The following is a 20,612-nucleotide window of genomic DNA, read 5'->3' as shown; positions in this document are numbered from 1 at the left end:
TGTCAGGTAGGGGGAGAATATGCTAAAACCATGAAGTAGACGTACAACCATCCAAAACCATCCTGCCTTGAGTGACTGTAAAACTTAGCAGTTAGGAGAAAGGAACTTTGGACTTAGGGCCAAACCTCATGGGTCTTGGATTCAAATCCTGCATCAGCCTCTTCCTCACTGTGTGATCTTGAATAAGTCACTGAACTCTTAGGACTCCCCTGTAAAAGGGGCATACTAATAGAGCTTACCTCACAGAGTACCTAACACATAGCCAGCGCCACACAGGTACTGCCTGCATCATCATCATCATCATCACCATCACCATCACCATCACCATCATTGTCATCATCGTCACCACCATCATCACCACAAACACCATCACCACCATCATCACCATTACCATCATCACCACCACCATCATCATCACCACCATCATCGTCATCATCACCACCACCACCACCATCATCACCATCAAGATCATCACCATTGCCACCATCATCATCACCATCATTACCACCACCACCACCACTTCCCTACCATCATCACCATCACCACCATCATCTCAACATCATCACCATCATCACCACCGTCATCACCATCACCACCACCATCATCACCATCACCACCACCATCATCACCATTACCACCATCATCACCACCATCACCACCATTATCACCATCACTACCATCACCACCATAATCAACGCCATCATTCTCACCATCATTACCACCATCACCACCACCTCCCTACCATCATCACCATCACCATCACCATCGTCAATATCATCACCATCATCACCACCATCATCATCACCACCACCATCACCACTATCATTGTCATCATCACCACCACCACCATCCTCACCACCATCACCACCACCATCATCACCACCACCACCATCATCATCACCACCACCATCACCACTATCACTACTACTAGTGGCAAATTGGGACAAGCAACTTTGCCTGAGTTTTTACTCCTCAGAATGTGCATCAGCTCATGGAACCAGAGGGAAGAAATGTGATATTTAGAAGGTTGGAGCTCCTAGTCTGAGGCAGACGGTAACCTACAAGAAGAGAGCACATCAAGGATGGGCCAGGCAGGAAGGAATGGACGTGGGCTTTCAAACCAAGTCCCAGAAGCCACCTGCCACCTGCCTTTCCCACGATGACCTCAGGGTCTGAGATCAACACTCCACACCTCGTGACTGGCTCCCTCTCCTTCCTCCTCTACTTCCCGCAATGTCTACCAAGCATGAGTCCTGGGAAGCAACCACCACGCTCCAATCATCACAAGGAGGAGGGCTGAGCATTTGCACCTAACCAAGCTGTCACCCTTAAATGAAAACACTCTAGTCGGGCCAAAAGGCTGTTTCTTTTCTTTATTTTTTCACAAGCTTTGAATTCAGAAATAAGAGCCACAATAAGTCAGTTGTTAAGTAAAAATGGGGGGTGATTACAAAGGAAAACTTTGTACAAAACTTTAAAAATCTGACTGCCCCGTCAAACACCTCGAAGGGACCAGGAGCGGGGCAATGGGGAGCAGCTGTTGCCCCACCATTGTCAGCCCTGATGGGGGTGGGGAGCCCCCTTTCTGAGTGTGAACCTGGTTAGGCCTGAAGTCGGAGCTGGCTGGAAGGACACACACAGACCAGAAGACGGCATGGCGAGTCACAAGTGCCACGGAGACCAGAGTTTCTGACACAGGACGTGGATGATGTTTCTCTGCAAACACTGGAAGGCTCCCCTGCCTCTCTGAGAATTCACAGAAGGTTCTCAAGGAGGGGTGGGGTGGGGAGGAGTGGGGCAGGCTTCTTTCTAGCATGGACTTGGGGTGGGGGCAATGAGTAAACATCCTCGCGCTAAGAGTTTTGGAATTGCCCCTGAGGGCTTGAGGTCTCGGCATTGTGTCTACATTGGTCCTCGGCGATGTTCCGTCAGATGCACTCACAGACTTGCACACATAATTTAGTAACATGCATCAACTATCCTAGAGCAGCTACAAGGGTGCGAAAGGAACCACCCAGAGATTCATGGAGCCCGTGGAGTCAGAAGTGGGAGGGACAGTACAAGACGACGCTAGAACCTGTCTTCACTAAGGAGGGAAATGGAGACCCATGCTCTGAGGTGGAGTCGGCATGAACACACGACTGTGGGGCAAGGAGTTTCCAAGCAAACACACCACACTAGTACCACTTCTTCCTAAACAAAAGAGGAAAGAACATCATTCAATTTTTCCCCCCATCAGTACCAAATAAAACTGCGGGTTTCCCAAACCCCGACAGGGAAAGGAATGGACATTATTCCTAGAACGCTTCACGCTAGCTCATCCGTCCACTCGTCCGCCTTCAGCCGAGACTGGTGATGTTGGAGCGGCCACCAGGGGGCGCCACGATGCGGTGGCCAGTGCGCCGGGGATTGTTGTCATCTATCTGGGCACCTGGAAGAGATGGGGCCAATCACTGCCGACAGGTTACACCTGCTGCTCCTGGGGGTCGGGACGCTGAGCCCTTGTCCTAACATGCCCTCCAGCCTCCCCACCCTTTGGGGCTCAGTCCAGGCTCACCTCTGGGAGGGCTCCCCAACATGCACGGGGTTCACTGCTCTCTCCTCTGTGCCCCCCTCTGGCCCTGGCATCACCCTCTTGCAGCCCTGGCCGCCCTGCACTATGTCTTGCCTGGCTTCCTGTTCTTGAGCCACGAGGGCAAGCACTTACTGAGTGCCTACTGTGTGCAGGCACAGCCTTGGTGCTTTAACATATGTGCTTCAGTGTAGGGTACACAGCAATACTATGAAGGGGGGGTTACCCCAAATGTACAGATGAGGAATGAAGGCTCAGGTCATGCACTTTGGGGGGCAAAGATGGAGGGCAGGCAAGCCAGAATTCCAGCCCCAACTGGTTTGTCTCCACAGCTCCATCTCCTATAGGAGTCAGAACAACGCACAGAAGTTCCCGATGCTCTGAAGGTGTTTTATGGACGGTATGCATGGGAGTGCACGTGTGTGTGTGTGTGTGTGTGTGTGTGTGTGTGTGTGTGTGTGTGTGTGTGTGTGTGTGTGTGTGTGTGTGTGTGAGAACTACTCAGAGCTGGATTTACCCACCTCGTTTGCAATGGCCAGATCTGCATGGGGGAGAGGCATCATTTTTTTGTTTCCAATCTGCAAAACCAACCATTTGTTATACGTTCTCTGGCAGTTAAAGATTTAAAGTTCCAGCATCAAGCCCAGCGCCTGGTGCTCAATAGATACGTATTCAGTGAGTAAGTAGAGACTGATGGACAAACCAAAAGGAGAGATGGTGTGAGAGGGCCCTGGGGTCCAGTCCGGAGACAGGTTGCAGTACAGATCATGTCTGGAATGTGGGTGATTTGGAATCAGACCCACCTTCCCTCGGCTTTCACTTCCTTTCCATAGAGTGAGAGGAGCGGAGATGAAAGGCCTTCCATCTCTGAAAGCCACTACCCATGTAGTGTGGAGAGCTGCCTGATTTTCTGAGTTCTCTTGGTAGACACTGTGTCTTCCTGGGAAACCAGGAACTGCCTCAAGTCCCAGAACCAGAAATCAGGCCTAGTGTTTAATACCTGTTTCCCTCATAATCCTCTCCACCTTGCTGGTCATGTGTTTGCTACTCTGAAAGTACCTGTCGGGCAAAAGGACCCTAGTGCAGTCAATCATTTTGCATCTCTATAAAGTGACATCAAGCTGGTATTTAAAAGGCATCCGTGAAGTCATTCCTGATTCAGAAAGTGCCTACGGTGCTGGTAACAAATGAAGTCATTTGCTAACCTGCCGTGAGGCGGGCTGGGGCAGGGCGGTGGGTCTGAGAGACGGTGAGCAGACCTGGGGCGTGGGGTGGTGGTGGAGCCCTTCCAGCAGACTTTTCATTTCATTGTTCTTCTAGTTCTAAAAGGGAGGGGTTCTCCCCCTGTATTTAATAATAATGGTGAGTTGCACGACTTGAGAGAGGTCCGGTCTGCAAACTCCATGTAGCTTCACCCAGGTGGCTTGTCCTGGCTCTGTGTCCAATCCCTGTTGTGTTGACTGAGCATCAGATGAGATACATGAGTGGTGTTTTGGGTCCATTGGTGGAAAAAATACTAGTTCTCTTTAAAGACTGGAATCACACTCAGTATGTGAGAAACCCTTGCATGAAGGCTCATGGGAAGTAAGATGAGCTGGACTGGGGGGGACCCCACCACCACAACTTATGTCCCCCAGTGCATAATCGCTGAGACAGACACTCCCCGGACGGAGGGCAGGTTGTCACCCCCACAATTTAAGTGAATAGTCCTCTCTCTCTCTGCCCCTCCATTCTCATTTGCTAAACATAGCTTCTCAGTTTAAATGGCTTTCACTCCTGTTAGATCGGAGTCGGCAAAGGAGGGACCACTGACAAAGCTTGGCCACCACCTGTCTTTGTATAGTCCATGGGCTAAGAATAGTTTTTTACATTTTTTTTACACTTTTCAATGGTTGCATTTAAAATGGCTACTTAATATAATACCCTAAATTTTGCCTCTTGGCTCACAAAACCTAGACCACTTACTATCTGGTCCTTTAAGACAACATTTGTGGGGGCGCCTGGGCGGCTCAGTCGTTAAGCGTCTGCCTTCGGCTCAGGTCATGACCCCGGGGTCCTGGGATCGAGCCCCGCATCGGGCTCCCTGCTCGGCGGGAAGCCTGCTTCTCCCTCTCCCACGCCCCCTGCTTGTGTTCCCTCTCTCGCTGTGTCTCTGTCAAATAAATAAAATCTTAAAAAAAAAAAAAAGACAACATTTGCTGACCCCCGGAGCAGACTGGGGACTGCCCAGCTGTGTCTCATCCATCACCATATTCCTAGCACCTAGCCCCGTGTATAACACACGCTAAAGCCTCAAATACGCTGGGGGACAAAATTCCAATCCCAGTATGTGCATCTCTGCCCTCATGTGGCGAGCTCAAGAAACTGCAGCATCCCTGGGGTCTGGGGGACCACGTTCAGCTTCACGGGGAAGGCGCGCTTAAGGATGAGCTCAGGGCCAATTTTTGTGCAGACTTCATAAGCAGGGTCAGGTGTCTCTGTGGAGCCCCTGCGGAGCCGCTCTTCTTTCTGACCTCCCCCCACCCGCTCTGCCACTCCCAGGAAGAAAGGAGATGGGGCTCCCCACTGCTCCTTGCTTTCTCATCTAGTGCCCAAGGGGGCCTCTCGGAAGTGCTGTGGGCGTGGGGGGCCTCTTACCTGATAAACTGAAGTTGGACTGGTGGAGGTTTCTGATGGGCGGGGGCTGGTGTTTGGAAGGCGAGGACTTGGCAGAGGGAGCAGGAGTCGCATATTTGGGTGTGGCTGGCACCTCGTACACGGGACCGTCGTACATGCCCCTGGGAACACCCTGCAATCCCGAAACCTAAATGGGGGGGGAGGGGACGGATGGGCAAGATGCACCTGCACCTTCCCATTCAGGCAGGCCAGAGCCCTGCAGCTGGGTAGCGACCCGAGGTGACTGCAGGGACACGCGCGCGCGCAAACACACACACCCGTGTGGGTACACATGTGCATACATACCCCACATGCATGCGTACATTTACTCCCCATACACACACGCACGCGCACACACACACACACACACACACACACACACACACAGCTCCATACAGGAGGACCCCAAACCCATTTTCAAGAGGAAAACACTTTCCCTGACACACCCACCATCCCCCTCAAGGACCACTGAATCATCTATGGTCTTGCAGAAGGTGGGCCCAAGACAAGGATTTGGGGGAGCTACTTTATATGGGAGGTGATTCCAGAAAGAAGAAGGGCGAGAAGAAGGGAGAAAACCTGGTGCACGGTGGGGTGACGGGGCCAGCTCTGAGGGCAGCCGGCTCAGGGAAACTGGGAAGCGAACATCTGCACAGACCCTCTGGGGGGCAGGACATGGACCATGGTCTCCATCCCCACGGGTTGAGCGTTGCCCCAGGGGAGCCCTACACCCGTGACTACAGGTCTGGGCACCTTTCTCTTGTCCTCTTCACAACACCTGCTCCCCGCACCTCAGTTCCCGTTGGGGGACCCCTGAGATGATGTGGGATGCGTACCCCAAAGCAGCTCTGGTCAGTGGTACTCCCGCCACCCCCCCATTCCACACGTGCACACCCCTTTAGAGCCCACAAAATCCCAGGGCCTCAACCCCGGCCCCAAGACGCAGGCAGGGCAGTGTCACGGCCCCTGCAGCCGTGACTCATCCACGCCGCATGCCCTGGACCCCGGCCCCACTCACCTTGCTCCTGATCCTAACGCGCTGGTAGAGGTACTCAGGGAAAGGCTTCCGGGGGATGAAGCGGCCCACGCCCTTGTTGACGTTAATGTTGCCATCCTCAAAGACAATCTTGCCCTGGCTGATGACCACCAGCGGGGAGCCGTGACACTCCATGCCCTCAAAGATGTTGTATTCCACAGCCTGCGTGGCAAGAAGCACAGCAGGGCCCTTACCGCGCAGGGTATAACCCTCCCGACGTCTTCCTGCGGGCACTTCCCGCGCTTGCCCTCTGGAAACGTCTTCTCCGGGGCCTCATCATATTCCCGTCTATGTGCCTTCCTTAGCAGAACCAACCCTCGCTCGCTCTTGGGCACTTAGGCTGAGGGTGGTTTTATAGAATCCAGCTAACGTCCGAGGCATCGTGAACGGGAACGGGGACACCCTGTTGTCTGGCAATGTGCCTGCTCCAGCTACAATGGGCATTTTTGTGTCTTTTTAAAAAATATCTTCTTTAGGGGCGCCTGGGTGGGTCAGTAATTAAGCGTCTGCTTCGGCTCAGGTCATGATCCCGGGGTCCTGGGGTCGAGCCCCGCATCTGGCTCCCTGCTCAGCGGGAAGCCTGCTTCTCCCTCTCCCACTCCCCCTGCTTGTGTTCCCTCTCTCGCTATGTCTCTGTCAAATATCTTCTTTAGGGTAGTTTTCTATAATTAAATTACTGGGTAAAGAGATAATGAGCTTTTTTAGGGTACTTGTTACATGCTGCCAAGTTGCTTTCCGAGGGATCAGACCACCCGACACCACGTCGGCGGCAGGACAGAGACACTTCCTTGGTTTCGCGTCCATGAACTCCCATCCAGCACTGAGTAAGGTCATTTTTATATTTTCGATTTCTTTCTTTTGTTTTGCTGATTTGAAAGACAAAATATGTTCTTAAAAATACACATTCCTTTCATAACCCCTAAAGGGAATGTAACTACCACTAGCCAACTGTTTTTTTATTATTTAAAATGTAGGTCATCTAGATGGTAAAAGAAAAATCAAAAAGCACAAATGATATTTCACTTTAAAAAGCAGGTCTCTCTGCCACCTCGGACTGAGACATCTGCCTTAAAGAGATTCTTCGGAGACCCCAGATATTTTCGGAGCATGAACAATGGTCTCGACATTGCAAGAGTTCCGTACAGATGGCTTTCGCCCGAATTTTTCTCCTGACCTCAGAGATTGTTCTATATCGGCACAGGTCCCTATTAAAAATGTTAACACCCTTTAAACCTCTGTACCATATTCCCTCACAGGAGGAATTGATTTATCCAGTTCCCAGAGATGGACAACCGGATCGTTTAAACCCATACTGAACCACACGTCTGTGCGTCCACACTGGCCTGTGTGAACATCTTTCTAGATGTGGAGTTGGGGCCAAAGAGTAAATGGATCTTTAACTTTGATAGGTTCGTGCTCCCTCACCTGCCTCCTGCCGTCTGACCCCACCTGCGTCCCATTAACCACCAGGGTCTCGGTCGCTGCTCGGGTGAGAAATAGCATCGTACTCTCTCTCTCCCTCTCCCCCACTGCCCCTCCCCCTTTCTCTCTCTCTCTCTCAAATAAATAAAATCTTAAGAAAAAAAAAAAAAGACTTGGATAAGCAGGGCTTGCCCCTTAGCATTCCAGAAATGTTGGGACTATTCTCACGTTTAGCATCTAGGACCTCTGCTTTTCTAGCCAAAGAACAATTCCATTCAGTTTTCTGATGGGATTACTTCCAACTTATAGATGAAATTAGCAAGAATTGCTATGTTCACTCTAATAAATCGTTTCAGCATAAAAGAACTTGTGTTTATAAAAGTCTTTAGTTTTTATTGTTATTAGAAACAGGATTTTGATTTCCATTCTATTTTTTGAAGTGCTTTTGAATTACTTCATAGAAAAGCTATCGATTCTTTCTATTGGTTTTTAATCAGCCAATGGGTTCTCTTATGACTTCCAGTAGATTTTGGGAGCCACACTCTCTCTGCGGCTGCCTCCCAGGACCAGGCAGGTGGTCTGCTCTCTGGCGTAACGGTTGCTAATCTAATGCTTCTTGAGTCACCCTGAAGGGACCTGCTGCGTGCTGACTTACATCCCGCTGAAGCCCAAATGCGGAGCATGAGTGACACCCAAAAGGCAGTGAGGAAACAAGCCACATTGCTACCAGTCGAGACTGGCCAACCTCCCAGGTCACTCGGCCCCGCCCGGCGCACTATTCCTCGTGCTGGAAGGACATGATGTGCGCCATCGTGACCCTCCTAATCGGGGAGCTCTTACGAAGCTCAGGCTTACCCCCTACAGATGCCACATTTGATGTCTTGCCACTACATGGGGTTTTAAAAGTTGTTTCATTTCCTAAAGGTAATATGTGAACGATGTAATTAATTCAAACAGTACAAAGGACCACAGTTACAACAAAATAAGCTGGGCCACCTTGGGTGGCTCAGTCAGTGAAGCGCCTGCCTTTGGCTCAGGTCATGATCTCGGGGTCCTGGGATCAAGCCCCGCATCGGGCTCCCTGCTCAGCAGGGAGCCTGTTTCTTTCTCCCTTTGCCCCTCCCCCGCTCGTGTGCTCCCTCTCTCTCTCCCTCTCTCTCAAATAAATAAAATCTTAAAAAAAAAAAAGGAATGAAGTACTAACACACACCAGAGTGTGGACGAGCCTCAAAACCATGAAGCCAAGGGAAATAAGGCAGACACGAAAGGCCACACATTGTGGGATTCCTTTTCTGTGATACGTCCAGAATTGGCAAATCCAGAGGGAAAGAAATCAGATCCCCGGTCGACAGGGACTGGGAGAGGGGAGAACGGGGAGTGACTGCTAATGAGTCTGGGGTTTCTTTCTGGGGGGATGTACAACCTTCTGATCATACAAACCACCACAGTGTACACCTGTGGGCAGGCACCCGTGCGGTGACCTAAAGCAGGCGGGTGGCGGGGTGGCAAACACCCTCTCACCTGCCAGACCCTCTCAAACGTTCTCCTGATGGGACACCTTCCTGACACCGCGAGGGGACACGCGCTCTCCTGCATGACCAGACCCCTCTCTGCGCACACGCATCACTGCATTCACAGGGATTCCAGGGGCGTCGTGTGCCTGTGAGGTGGTGGTAAGCGTGGAGAACGGGGTACACCTTTCTCCAGGGAGGAGACCTCAGGCTCGTTTCCTCCTGATCCTGTACCCGGGGTTGGGGGCTGATGGAAGGCAGTGTGTCACTAGGGAGCACTGCCTAAGCATGACAGCCGGCTGGCGAGCTGGACAAGACTTCTACAGCCCCATGCCATCTCCTGTGGCCAAGCAGGGACCTGGGGGCCAAGCTCATGAACTGCTACAAATGGTTCTTATCACTTTCTTATGAGACTTCCTTGTGCCTGGGGTCCTGTCTTCATGCATGTGGCCTCGCCTCTCCCAGCAGGTAACCCCTGAGAAGCTGGGAAGCTATGCCCATGTGACAATGAGGACCCCATCACAGGGCAAAGCAGTGTGCACACACCCTGCCTTCCTCCTGTGTCCTGTAACAGACTTAGTGGGCCAGGGTCCAGGATGTGGCCTCCCGTCTCATGAGTGTGGACTTTAATCTGGACACAAGATCATTGCTGGCCTTGCAGAGTGGACTTGAAGCAAGCAGTGAGGGAGGGGAAGATGGCTTGTCTCTCTACGTCCTAGGTTTGCTGGTGGAGTGAAGAAACTAAGGGCACATAGGATACAAAGCACAGAAATAACCCACAGCCATAGGCTTGGGGCCTGGAGCTTGGGAAAGCGTGCAGCCCTGCGGTGTGCTCAAACACAGAGGGCTCTAGACCCAACCCTTTCTTTTGCCGAGTGTTAGCAGTGACCCCAACGTGAAGTAGGAGGTTTCTGAGATAGGAGATCAAACCCATTCTAGCTTGATAATGAGATTGGAGAAAGAATCTTGGACCTAAAACTTCTCTGAGCCCCCGAATGCATGCATCTAGGGCAGGGGCCACCGAGAGAGAGAGAGAGAGAGAGAGAGAAAGAGAGAGAGAGAGAATGCATCCAGTAGCACATCAGCAGCTTAGCTGAGCCAGCTCAAAGCCAGGCTCTCCAACTGGCAGAGAAATGTGAAGGACTGAGTCATGCCAGATATCAGATCACATCCTGGTTGGAAACTCCAAAAATCATTTTCAATCAGAGGCTTCTAAAGTGGTTGCCGACCAAGGAAGAACTGCTTACCCAAATCAGGAGCATCTCAGGTAAGCCAGGACTTACCGACTTGTGACTCTTGGCTGTTATGGTCTTCACCTTGTCGGGGTCCCAGATGACCACATCGGCATCCGAGCCCACGGCAATCCGCCCTTTCCTGGGGTACAGGTTAAAGATCTTGGCTGCATTGGTGCTGGTGATAGCAACAAACTGGTTCTCATCCATTTTGCCCGTAGCCTAAAGGCAAGATCGTCTGATGAGAAGAGTGCCCCCCATCACAGGGCCAGGGGAAGGGCAGACAGGCACAAATCTAGACCTGCCGACAGGAGTCCTCAAGAGGAGTCTGGAACTTTCTCCTTCCCCACTGAAAACAGGCCATCCTAAAAGAGCACACGGGCCTGGCCCCATCGGAGCGGAAATGTAACTGACCGCTCAGAGGTGTGTTGACATGTGCTCAACAACCTCTGTGGCATCTTGTCAGGCCCACTGGGCCCAAGTTTAATAGAAAATAAAAATCTCTGGCTCAAGTCAGGGATCAGAGTGATGTGGGGCCTCCTAACGCAACAAGCACCCTCTGTACCCACTGTCAACCCCGGACGCATGGTTTACAAAGTCATCCTTACAGGGACTGAGATGCAGTCAGAACAAAACTAAAGAAAACATTTTGCATCCTTAAAGAATGCTGGGCAGCTGTCAGGTTTGCGACTGCAGAGGACCCCACAGGACTTGTGCTGCTCTGTTATGAGTCACACCTTTCCTCAAGTGCTCTCCTGGTGCATTCTGCTCCTGCCTCAAAGCAAGGAAGGGAGGAGCTTTAAGAATCAGCAGTTCAGGGGCACCTCGGGGGCTCAGTCGGTTGAGCATCTGACTCTTGGCTTCAGCTCAGGTCATGATCTCATGGGTCGTGGGATGGGGCCCCGCATCAGGCTCCACGCTCAGAGGGGAGTCTGCTTGAAGATTCTCTCCCTCTGCCCCTCCCCCACTCACTCTGACACCCTCTCTCTCTCTCTCTCTCAAATAAATAAATCTTAAAAAAAAAAAACAAAAACAAAAAAAGAACCAGCAGTGCACTATGTGCTAGCTTTTGCTGGGCCAGGCAGGGTGCTTCTAGGATGTTCCTGGGGATAGAGAAACAGGGAGCGCCTTACCACTGCCTTGTCCCAGACAACAGTCATCCGCTCCTCAATCCCGTTGACGCCCTCAGGGATCAGAGTGAAGTTGTCCTTGCCCACTGCCTTCTGGGCAGTGCTGTAGGGACAGTGGCCGCTGCCCGTGACCTGCAGGTCCCCACTGCAAGGACGAAAACAAGGTGGGAGGCCGACCTGAGCTCAGGTTGAACTTCAGGCACCCAGTGCAGGCTGTGAGATGAAAAGCCCAAGAGATTCGGGGGAGAGGATTTGGGGCACATCGTGGGCATCGGTGAGTGACATCGGAAGGCCCCTGTTGGGAAGGCTCTGTCCGTGTGGGCTCCAGGCTCTCCAGCTAAGGCTCCCCAGGTGGGCCTCCTCTTCCTCACCAGGAAGAGTGGACATCCGCCCAAAAGAGATGCCAGGCAAGGTTCATTGAGGGGGTGAGGCCAGATCAGGCTCGGCCGTGGGGCACATTGTGGGGACTTGTGATCCATGCTGAGAGAAGAGGATCCTGCGGGTCTCCAGGCAGAGGAGTGGCTTGGTCTTACTTGGGGTTTAAAATCTGGGTGCTGGTTGGAAATAGACGTGTCATGGGCATGGAAGGGACAGCACAGAAACAGGCCTGTCAGAGGCAAGCCAGGATGGCCGCAGCAAAGGGGGCGAGAAGTGGTCAGATCCCGGGGCCTTTGGCCTGTGTCCTGCCATCTTCAGAGATGGGCAAGACTGTGGGAACAGCAGCTCTGTGGGAGTGACGGGCAGTCTGTTTGGACTTGGAGCTGCCCACCAGACATCGGGCTGCAGATGATGAACAAGCCTGTGGATATGCAAGTCAAGGGTTTCTTCATCATTTGGGAGAGATTTCCATGGTAGGTACACAACTACCAGCCCCTTGGGGCTCCTCCTGACCAGAAGCCCGGACTTCACCCCTATCCAGCAAACTCGTACTCATCCTCTAGCTCCAGGCCCAATGTTGCCTCCCCCATGAAGCCTTCCGCAAGTCCCCTGGTCCTGAGCATGTGTCTCTGCTTCTAGGGCAGACTGCGCACACTACCACTTAGCCTTCTTTTATGGACTAAGTGTTCCTCCCTCACACCGGCCAACAGCCGGGAAGGGACCAACGCGGCTATACTCCTAGTGCGCACATACCCAGGGGGTGCTTTGCATGTAACAGTAGCCATGTACTGAACCCTAAATTCTAGGCCGTATTCCTACACCGTCTCATAACCAGCTCTGCAACAGATACCGTGTTCTCCCCCACTTTGCTGATAAGTAAACCAAAACAGAGAGCCATTGTGGGTTATGTGACAAGCCCAGGGCGATTCCTGGATTCTCATTCCTCCTCCTGCGTGCTTCCCAAGATACCACAGTGGACCCAGTATCCCCCAGCCACCCCTTGGCTCTCACCAGGCCAGCAGGGAGGTCAAGTAGTCAGGCGTGGTGGGGTCTGGGCTCAGGGGAGGGGAGGTCACAAATGCCGCTGCCTTGGCCCAGTTCTTACTCCAGTAGTGGGTGCCATCGGTCCCCAGGCTGGCAGCGATGGGCTCGCCAAACACCAGGGGGCCTGCGGGGGCAAACACAACACACGGTCAAGGGCGGATGGTCTCTCGAGGGGGATCTGGTAGCACAGAAGTGGAGGGTCAGAGACGGGAGAATGATGCTCCAATGGGCAAGATGTTGTCTGTCCTTCTCTCCTGCATCACCACCGAGCCCGGTGACCCCCTGGCCGCCAGGCACTCAGCACTGGCTGCCCTGCCCAGCAACCTCCCGGACTGGTAATGCGTTTAGCATTTGGATAGGACCATTATGCCCTTTGGCAGGTGTGTCATTCCAGGCCCAGGGACGGGATTTGCTGTCTCAGGGCAGATGTGGCCAAAAGCCCATCTTCCAATTAAGGAGTCGAGTTCAAGTGTTTTACTTGGGAGGTGATTCCAGGCAGCACTGGCTGGGGATGGAGGAGATGACACAAGGCAAAGAAAGACGTCAAGAGCAGGTGAGTAGTCACCAAGTCACGGCCGTGGGTACCTGCAGCTCAGGGCCACTGGGGCCTCTGGGAGACTGCTGACCGCACCCTGGGGCCATTCTACCCCAGGGCCGGGGAGCTGGGCTGTGTACCCACCAACCCACCACTTGATGGCTGCTTCCAGAGCATCGCTTTCCAGGAATTCCTGCCTGCCTCCCAAGGAGCAGGCCTGATGTGCTTCAGCCAGAACAAAGCCCACAGGCACAGCCTCAGATCTGCTCTCAGAGGCGGATGCTGCCTGGATACAGGCCTTTGCCCAAGGCCACTGAGCTGGCCTGACGGGGAGGCAGGCTTTGAGCTCCAGCGATCAGGCTGCCCGAGAGCAGGTCCCACACAGATGGGAATGTTCTCTATTTGTGCTGCCCAAGACGGCAACCACTAGCCTCACATGGCTCTTGAGCACATGAAATGTGGCTTAGCACAGCCAAGGAAGGCATTTCAAATTGTATTTAATTTTACTTAATTTAAACGGAAACAGCCACATGTGACTGGCAGCCACCGTATCCCTCTGTGGGGCCAGGACATGCGTGCTTACTGCTGCTTCCCAAGTACTGTCACGGCTCCGCCTCAGTTTCCTTATCCTTAAAATGGAGCCAGTTCTAAGCAAGCTGTTATAACTAGAGCACTGTCTTTTAATGCCTCTGTTTGTCAGCTTTCCCTGAAAAATACTAAAACAAGGTACTGTGGGTTGAAAGCTGCTCTGGTCCCACATGATAACCACCACCCACACGTGGCTGTCAGGCACCCAACGTTGTGGCTGGTCTGAACTGAGATGCGCTGGAATGTGGCAGACACACTGGATTTCAAAGACAGCACACACAAGAATAACACAAAATATCTCTAATATTTTTTATGTAATTATATGTTGAAATAAGTTTAGATGCCTGAGGTTAAAAATATCTTATTGAAGATTTTTTAAAAATATAGTTAGTAATGCTTCCCATTTAGGGCTCCCGTGAGAAATGGTGAGCATCACGTACAGAGTAGATGCTCAATAATGGCTGTTGGGTTGTTGTTGACTTCCACCTGGCCTTCCGCACTGACCCACAACTCCCTGGTCAGCATCACATGACACAGAGAGGGACCGGGCAGATTGAAGAAATGTCCTTGGCGAACGTCCACCAGCCACGGTCTTCATATAACATGCACTACCCCTCCTCTGTCAGTCTGTCGTTCTCTCTTTCTCTCCCTGAGTTTGGGAAGGAAGCTGCTCTGCGGAGCCTTCTTCATTCTCGGTCTGGTGACTGGTGGGGGACTGTGGATCTCACTGTCGTGAAGGCCGGAGGCCTGCACTCGGGCCCCTGCTCTGAGGCTCCTGCAGTCAGAACGTACCCACTGAGTCCTCCACCAATGGTCCTCAGCATGGCAGGCGGCCTGGTACTGAGGTCCCACTTGAGAGGTGAGGGTACGAAGGCAGGAGGTGAATGGCCAATGTGGAACTGAGAACGGCATCAACCAACACCCATGGAGCCCTGGGGTCCTGCCAAGGACTTCACATCTATGAGCCCTAAGACTTCATGTCTTAGAGACAAAGCAGCAGATGCTCAATGCGGTTCAGTGGTGCATCATCTTCGATGGTGGGTGGCTGGTTTCCTGGGCCACACTCACCTGATGTCTGGCACAGGGCTGCGCCCAGACGGAAGGCTCTGGAAACCCATCTTCTTCCTTCCCAACCCACAGCCAAGACTCTGCGCGAGCCCCACATGTGACCCTGGATGCAGGCACCACCCACGGGGCCCTAGGCAGGGGACACAGGATGATGTGCCCAGAGGGGACCTGAGAGAGGGTAGGCAGGATCCCAGAGCTGATGCAGCCTGGCCCCAGCACTGACTTGATGGAACCCCCCAGAAAAAAACTAGAACAATGCAGAGCTCCTTAAAATACATGGTCTCGGGGCACCTGGGGGGCTCAGTCCATTGACACTTGATTTCAGCTCCGGTCATGATCTCAGGGTCGTGAGACCGAGCCCTGCGATGCTCTCTCTCTCTCTCTCTCTCAATAAATAAATTAATTACAATAAAATACAATACACGGTCTCATCAGATCCTACATGGGGCTCGGGCTGCTGGCAACTGTCAGGGTGTCTCTGCTCTGGGCAGTGGCCCCATCAATGAACCTGACCTGCTGGACGACTCCCCTTCCTTATGGCCCAGCTGCCCCGCAGGAGGCCCAGACGCTGGGCTGCGTACCTTTCTTCCTGGCCAGGGTGATGATGTCCGCTGCACTCTTGCTCATCACCTTCGTGATGTACACCGGGCAGTTGATGCGGCCAGCGATGGTGATGGCCCGAAACACAGCCTCAGCCTCTAGCTGGGGACACAGCAATACATGGGTCACGGGAGGGAGGGGCAGAGCGCCATCACCCCTCAAGCCCCTAGGGCTCTCCCTGAACCAAAGCCCTTCCGTTTTCCTTTAATTAAGTGTGGCCAGAGGCAAATCTACTGCTTCAGGGGAGAAAAATATTAGATTTCTAAAAAGAAAGGAAAAAATTAGTCAAAATGTATTTGGTTAAAGGTTTGGAAGGCAGAATTATGTTACTGTGCTTGCTTGGAAACATGCTGCATGTTCTGCTAGGAGGGGACAGACCAGGCAAGATAAAGCATCAAAAGGCCCATAAAACCATCCGTTACTTATAAACGCCTGACATAACTGAACACATGTGTCTGACATACATGCCTTCGTGCATTCGATAACCACAGGCAACTGCTTACTGTTTGGCTTGGTCTCTGCCCCTCTAGACCAGCACTGCTCAAACACCAGGACCAGATATGTTTTGTAGTGCTTTGTTTTTAATTTCCGGTCCGCTGATGCCCCAGATGTGGTCCCACTGCTTGTGACTGGTACTGAGTCCCAGTGCCCCCAAGCCGGTCCCCACCCAGCTCTCCTGGGTGAATATACTTGTCACACGCCTGGATGCAGGCAGTGTCCATGTGCTATAAGGAGTTTGTAAACACTGTCTCTAGGTCTGTCCTGACCTCACGAGGGACCAGGGACCAGGAACACCGCTCATGGGCCGCGGAGCACTGTGCTAGATCAAGGTAAAAAGTCTATCTACCCACGTGTTGTGGCCCCAGTGTCCAGCACAAGGCCAGGCCCACGGCAAAAAGACAGACAGACAGACAGACACACACACACACACACACACACACACACACACACACACACACACAGCCTGCCACCTGCAGGGAAATTCATCCATGCTCAAGTCTTAGAACACAGTGGGCGATGTGCAGGGGAAGCTGCTTTGTCGGTTCTAGGTCTCGAACATGGGGCTCCATGTTCTATCACCAAATACATAAGGTCCTCAGTGAGGATCCTTCTATCCAGTTATGACACTGAACTGTTCACGGGCCTTGGTGTGGAGCTCCTGGGCCCGGGGACAAGCAGGGCCTTTCCCTAGCTTCTCTGATTGACCCCCAGGCCCCAGGGCTCCCAAGTCAGAGGGCAGACCCCAGGGAAGGCCACGTGTGCTGGGATGCTCCCATTGTGGGGATGGGGATGGAGACGGGGGCTCTGGCTGGGCTGCTCCAGCTGGAACAGCATCAGGGTAGGCCCTCAGTGATGTCAGAGTCACACCCCGGGGAAGGCTCCATTACCTCCTCAGGTCTGCTCAGAGCATGGCCCTCGGGACCTGTGATGCCCATCTCCAAGATCCGCTTCTGTTCCTACAAGACAAGAGCACCGAGTCAGCGACTGTAGAATGTCGGCCGGGAGAGGCCGGTCCTCCACCCCCATTAGGCAGACGGGCAGCTGAGTCCCCAGAAGGTGACTGGTCTGCAGGGGACCAACCAAGGCTGCGGGGTGATCCCGCGCTCCTTTGCCCCCTCCACTCCACCTGCCCCATTCCGCACCCTGGACACCTACCTCCCCACCTACTCTCCCTTCACCAGTAAGAGGAGGGGGCAGTAAGAAATGAGCTCTAAAGACGACCGGCCACCTTTCCAGGCCCTGCATTTCTGCTGCAGGGCTCTCCTCGGGGAAGAAAGGTGGTGTCTGGGTATTCCATGAATGTGGAAATCAAAGAGCCCTACACTGGGAGTCCAGCCACAGAACTGGCCATCTCTGGGACTTTGGGTGAGTTGGCCAAGCTCTCCGGCCTCAACCTTCTCGTCTTCACACCGGGGACAAGAGCCCCTGTGTCTAGAGCTTCTGCACGGAGTCAGTGAGGGGGGGGCCGGTACAATGCCCGCACGGGACCAGGGGTGGGGCGGAGCTCACTGATTGGCAACTATTCCTCTTCCTGGAGCCTGTGATTCTATCAGGAAGCCTCTACCTCGAGCTTGTCTTAGAGCCTGGAAATGGTTCCCGGTGCTAATGCCCCAGATTCAAACCCATTTGCTTCAAGCTTTCCCTGCCAAAGGAATACTATAATTTCTCAAAAAAAAAAAAATGTTTTTTATATTGCCCAGATGTCAGCTGCGCTGCTAATTGTCACTTGCGCAGTTTCTGTAGCATCCTCGGGCACATCCCCTACAATGGGCCCCCAGCCCTATCAGCCATGGGGAAAAAAAAAAAAAAAAACATAATTTCAACAGCATCTCGGGTTATTAAGCTTGAGCTTACTGTAAGAATGTAAACTGGAAACGTCAAGACCTAAGAGCTGGGGTGGATTTAAGTAAACAATGGAATAATTTGAGCTATTGAAGATGGTGTTTACAGAGCAGTTCTGTACATTGTTTACACAATAACTTATGTATGGAGAGATCCCTGTGCAAGGCCGTTTAACTGTCCCTTACTATTTCTGTCGGAAAGAAGGGAGGAGGGGGGAAGGAAACAAGATGCTATCACGGAGGAAAGCACAGACTGCAGAAAGCCTAGAACAGGGTTTCCAGAGAGAGATGGCGGGCTGAGCCCGCGCGTTATCTTCACTCACGGCTGAAACCCCACAAAAGTGACAGGAAAGGTACACAAAAGCCATGAGAATGCAGAGCGGACTATAAAAACAAAATTTGGCAACCTGGAAAGCAGATGAGCAAAAGGTAACAGATTTATTGGAGCTGAGAAAGCTAAATCTACGTGGGCAGTATGGAAAGCTGAGACCTCCCCCCGACGTCGAGCCCAGGAGCTGGGGGCTCCCGGCTGCACGTCTCACACGCCACTGGTGGGCGCATGGGGTCGTTCGCTCTGGAAAACGGTTTAGCGGTTACGACCGAAGCTGAATATACATGTCCCCGCCAACCAGCAATTCCACTCCTGGGTAGATACTACTCACGGAAATGGGAACCCAGGTTTCACAAAAGCTTTATACGCAACAGTCCCAAATTCAAACTCTCCCAATCTCCAACAATGAGAACACATTATGACCTATTCCTGCTTTGGAATTCTACAGTGATGAAAAAAAGAAAAAAAAATGGTTTCGCGGACAACAGGGAGGAATCTCACAGGCCCTATTTTGAGCAAGAGAAGCCAGACATAAAAGAACACATACCATATTGTTGCCTTTTTATCAAGTGCAAAACTAGGCCAAACAGATGTGTGTGTGGTGGGCGATTTCTGAGAGGCCCCCCGCGGGCCCGCCCCCCCAGCTCAACGCCCTGTGTAACCCCCTCATTGCGGCTGGGCTGGACTAGCACCTTGCTTCTAATGAACAGAACACAGACAAAAGAGATGTCCATGTCTCGGGCCGTCCCTGATGAGATGACATCACAAAGGACTGTGGCCTCCACCCTGCTCACCCCCACCCACCCCTCCCGTTCTCCCACTGGCTCCCTCGGAAGGAAGCCAGTGGCCCTGCTGGGGCTGCCCACAGGGCAAGGAACCAAGCAGGCCTTTGGGGAATAGCCAGCCAAGAACAGAGGCCATCAGTCTGAGCTTGCAAAGAACTGAATCCTGAGAACGAGCACTGGAGTGCGGCTGAAAGTCCCGCCCCAGTCTGGCCTGGGGACGGCTGCAGCCCTGCCTGACACTGCAGCCTGCAGGGGACCCCACTAAGCCACACCTGGACTCCGACACGGCAGCCTGTGGGGGACCCCACTAAGCCACACCCGGACTCCGGGCCCACGGGACCAGAAGATAATAAATGGTTATTGCTTTCAGATGCTAAGTTTTGGGGTTCCTGGTGATGCAGCCACGGAGAACTAATGTAGACGGTGGTGCCCGGAAGTAGGGTGTTACCATAACAACCCCCTGAAGCTGTGGGAGTGGCTCTGGGACCAGGCAGTGCAGGGGGACTGGAAAGATTTCAAGGCACATGCTGGACAAAGCCCAAAGTGGCCTGGAACAGACTGTCAGTAGAAAGGCAGACACTGAGCAGCTTGGCAGTGAGAGCTCAAAAGGGAACGAGGACGTTATTGGAAGCTGGAGCTTGCACCGGAGCCTACTTTAAAAAAAAAAAAAAAAAAAAAAAAGGAACCAGGATATGATGGTCTTGAAAATTCTCCGCTTCTCCAAAGAGCAAAAGATAGTACAATTAAGAAATATCTTCTGGGGGTGTCTGGGTGGCTCAGTCGGTTGATCGTCCAACTCTTGACCGGCTCAGGTCATGACCTCAGGGTCCTGGGATCGAGCCCTGTGTTGGGCTCGGCACTCAGCACGGAGTTTGCTTGAAATTCTCTCTCCCTCTGCCCTTCCCCTCCGCCCCGACCATGCTCTCTCTCAAATAAACAAATAAGTCTGAAAAAAAAAAATCTAAAAGAAATGTCTTCTGAGCAAATATCAAATCCAGGACATAAACAGCAGACAGTGTGTGGTGGGGTGTGGCCCCACAACATTGGTGAAGAACTGGAAAGATGGAGGCTTGTGCCTCCAGGATGAATCAGTCACAAAAAAGCCCTTTAAAGAGACTGATGGTGCACCCCCAGACCCCTCCAACCAGAGAGCCTCCAGGAAGCTCAGGGCATGAGCAGGATAGGAGTAAGCTTATCTGGAAGAAATCTGTGGGTGTCTTTTGTCTGATGGAGTGAACCACGGAGGGAGTCACAGGAAGCCAACAAAGGCTGGGAGAATCACTTTAGCAAAACCCTGGCAGCCTGGGCTGAATGGTATGAAAGGACGCAGTTGGACCTCCAAGCTCTACTGGGCAGGAAGGAGGCTCAGCGGCAAGCATGTGC

At 52.6% G+C, this 20,612-nt stretch overlaps 1 protein-coding gene across 3 annotated transcripts in view; it reads right to left on the bottom strand.

Annotated features, from left to right (window-relative positions):
• Positions 1-1,359: 1,359 nt before the first annotated feature.
• The window catches only part of CRMP1 (collapsin response mediator protein 1), a 72,198-nt gene continuing 52,945 nt past the window's right edge, over positions 1,360-20,612 (bottom strand). Inside the window, exons 7-14 of one of the 3 annotated variants that reach the window (XM_027600381.2) lie at positions 17,160-17,228; positions 15,753-15,873; positions 12,948-13,104; positions 11,562-11,703; positions 10,480-10,650; positions 6,246-6,425; positions 5,210-5,375; positions 1,360-2,431 (exon numbers count right to left, since the gene is read on the bottom strand). In XM_027600381.2, coding sequence (XP_027456182.1) covers positions 2,340-2,431; positions 5,210-5,375; positions 6,246-6,425; positions 10,480-10,650; positions 11,562-11,703; positions 12,948-13,104; positions 15,753-15,873; positions 17,160-17,228 — 1,098 coding nt within the window. In that variant the 3' untranslated portion in view covers positions 1,360-2,339. Of the gene's footprint in view, positions 2,432-3,598; positions 4,033-5,209; positions 5,376-6,245; positions 6,426-10,479; positions 10,651-11,561; positions 11,704-12,947; positions 13,105-15,752; positions 15,874-17,159; positions 17,229-20,612 lie in introns of those variants that run through there. The other 2 variants (XM_027600380.2, XM_027600382.2) reach the window with 2 other exon arrangements.

This window comes from Zalophus californianus, chromosome 2 (genome assembly GCF_009762305.2).
Source record: "Zalophus californianus isolate mZalCal1 chromosome 2, mZalCal1.pri.v2, whole genome shotgun sequence".
Classification (NCBI taxonomy): Eukaryota; Metazoa; Chordata; class Mammalia; order Carnivora; family Otariidae; genus Zalophus; species Zalophus californianus.
The sequence above is the reverse complement of the archived record's forward strand: the minus strand, read 5'-3'. Positions and strand labels throughout refer to the sequence as shown.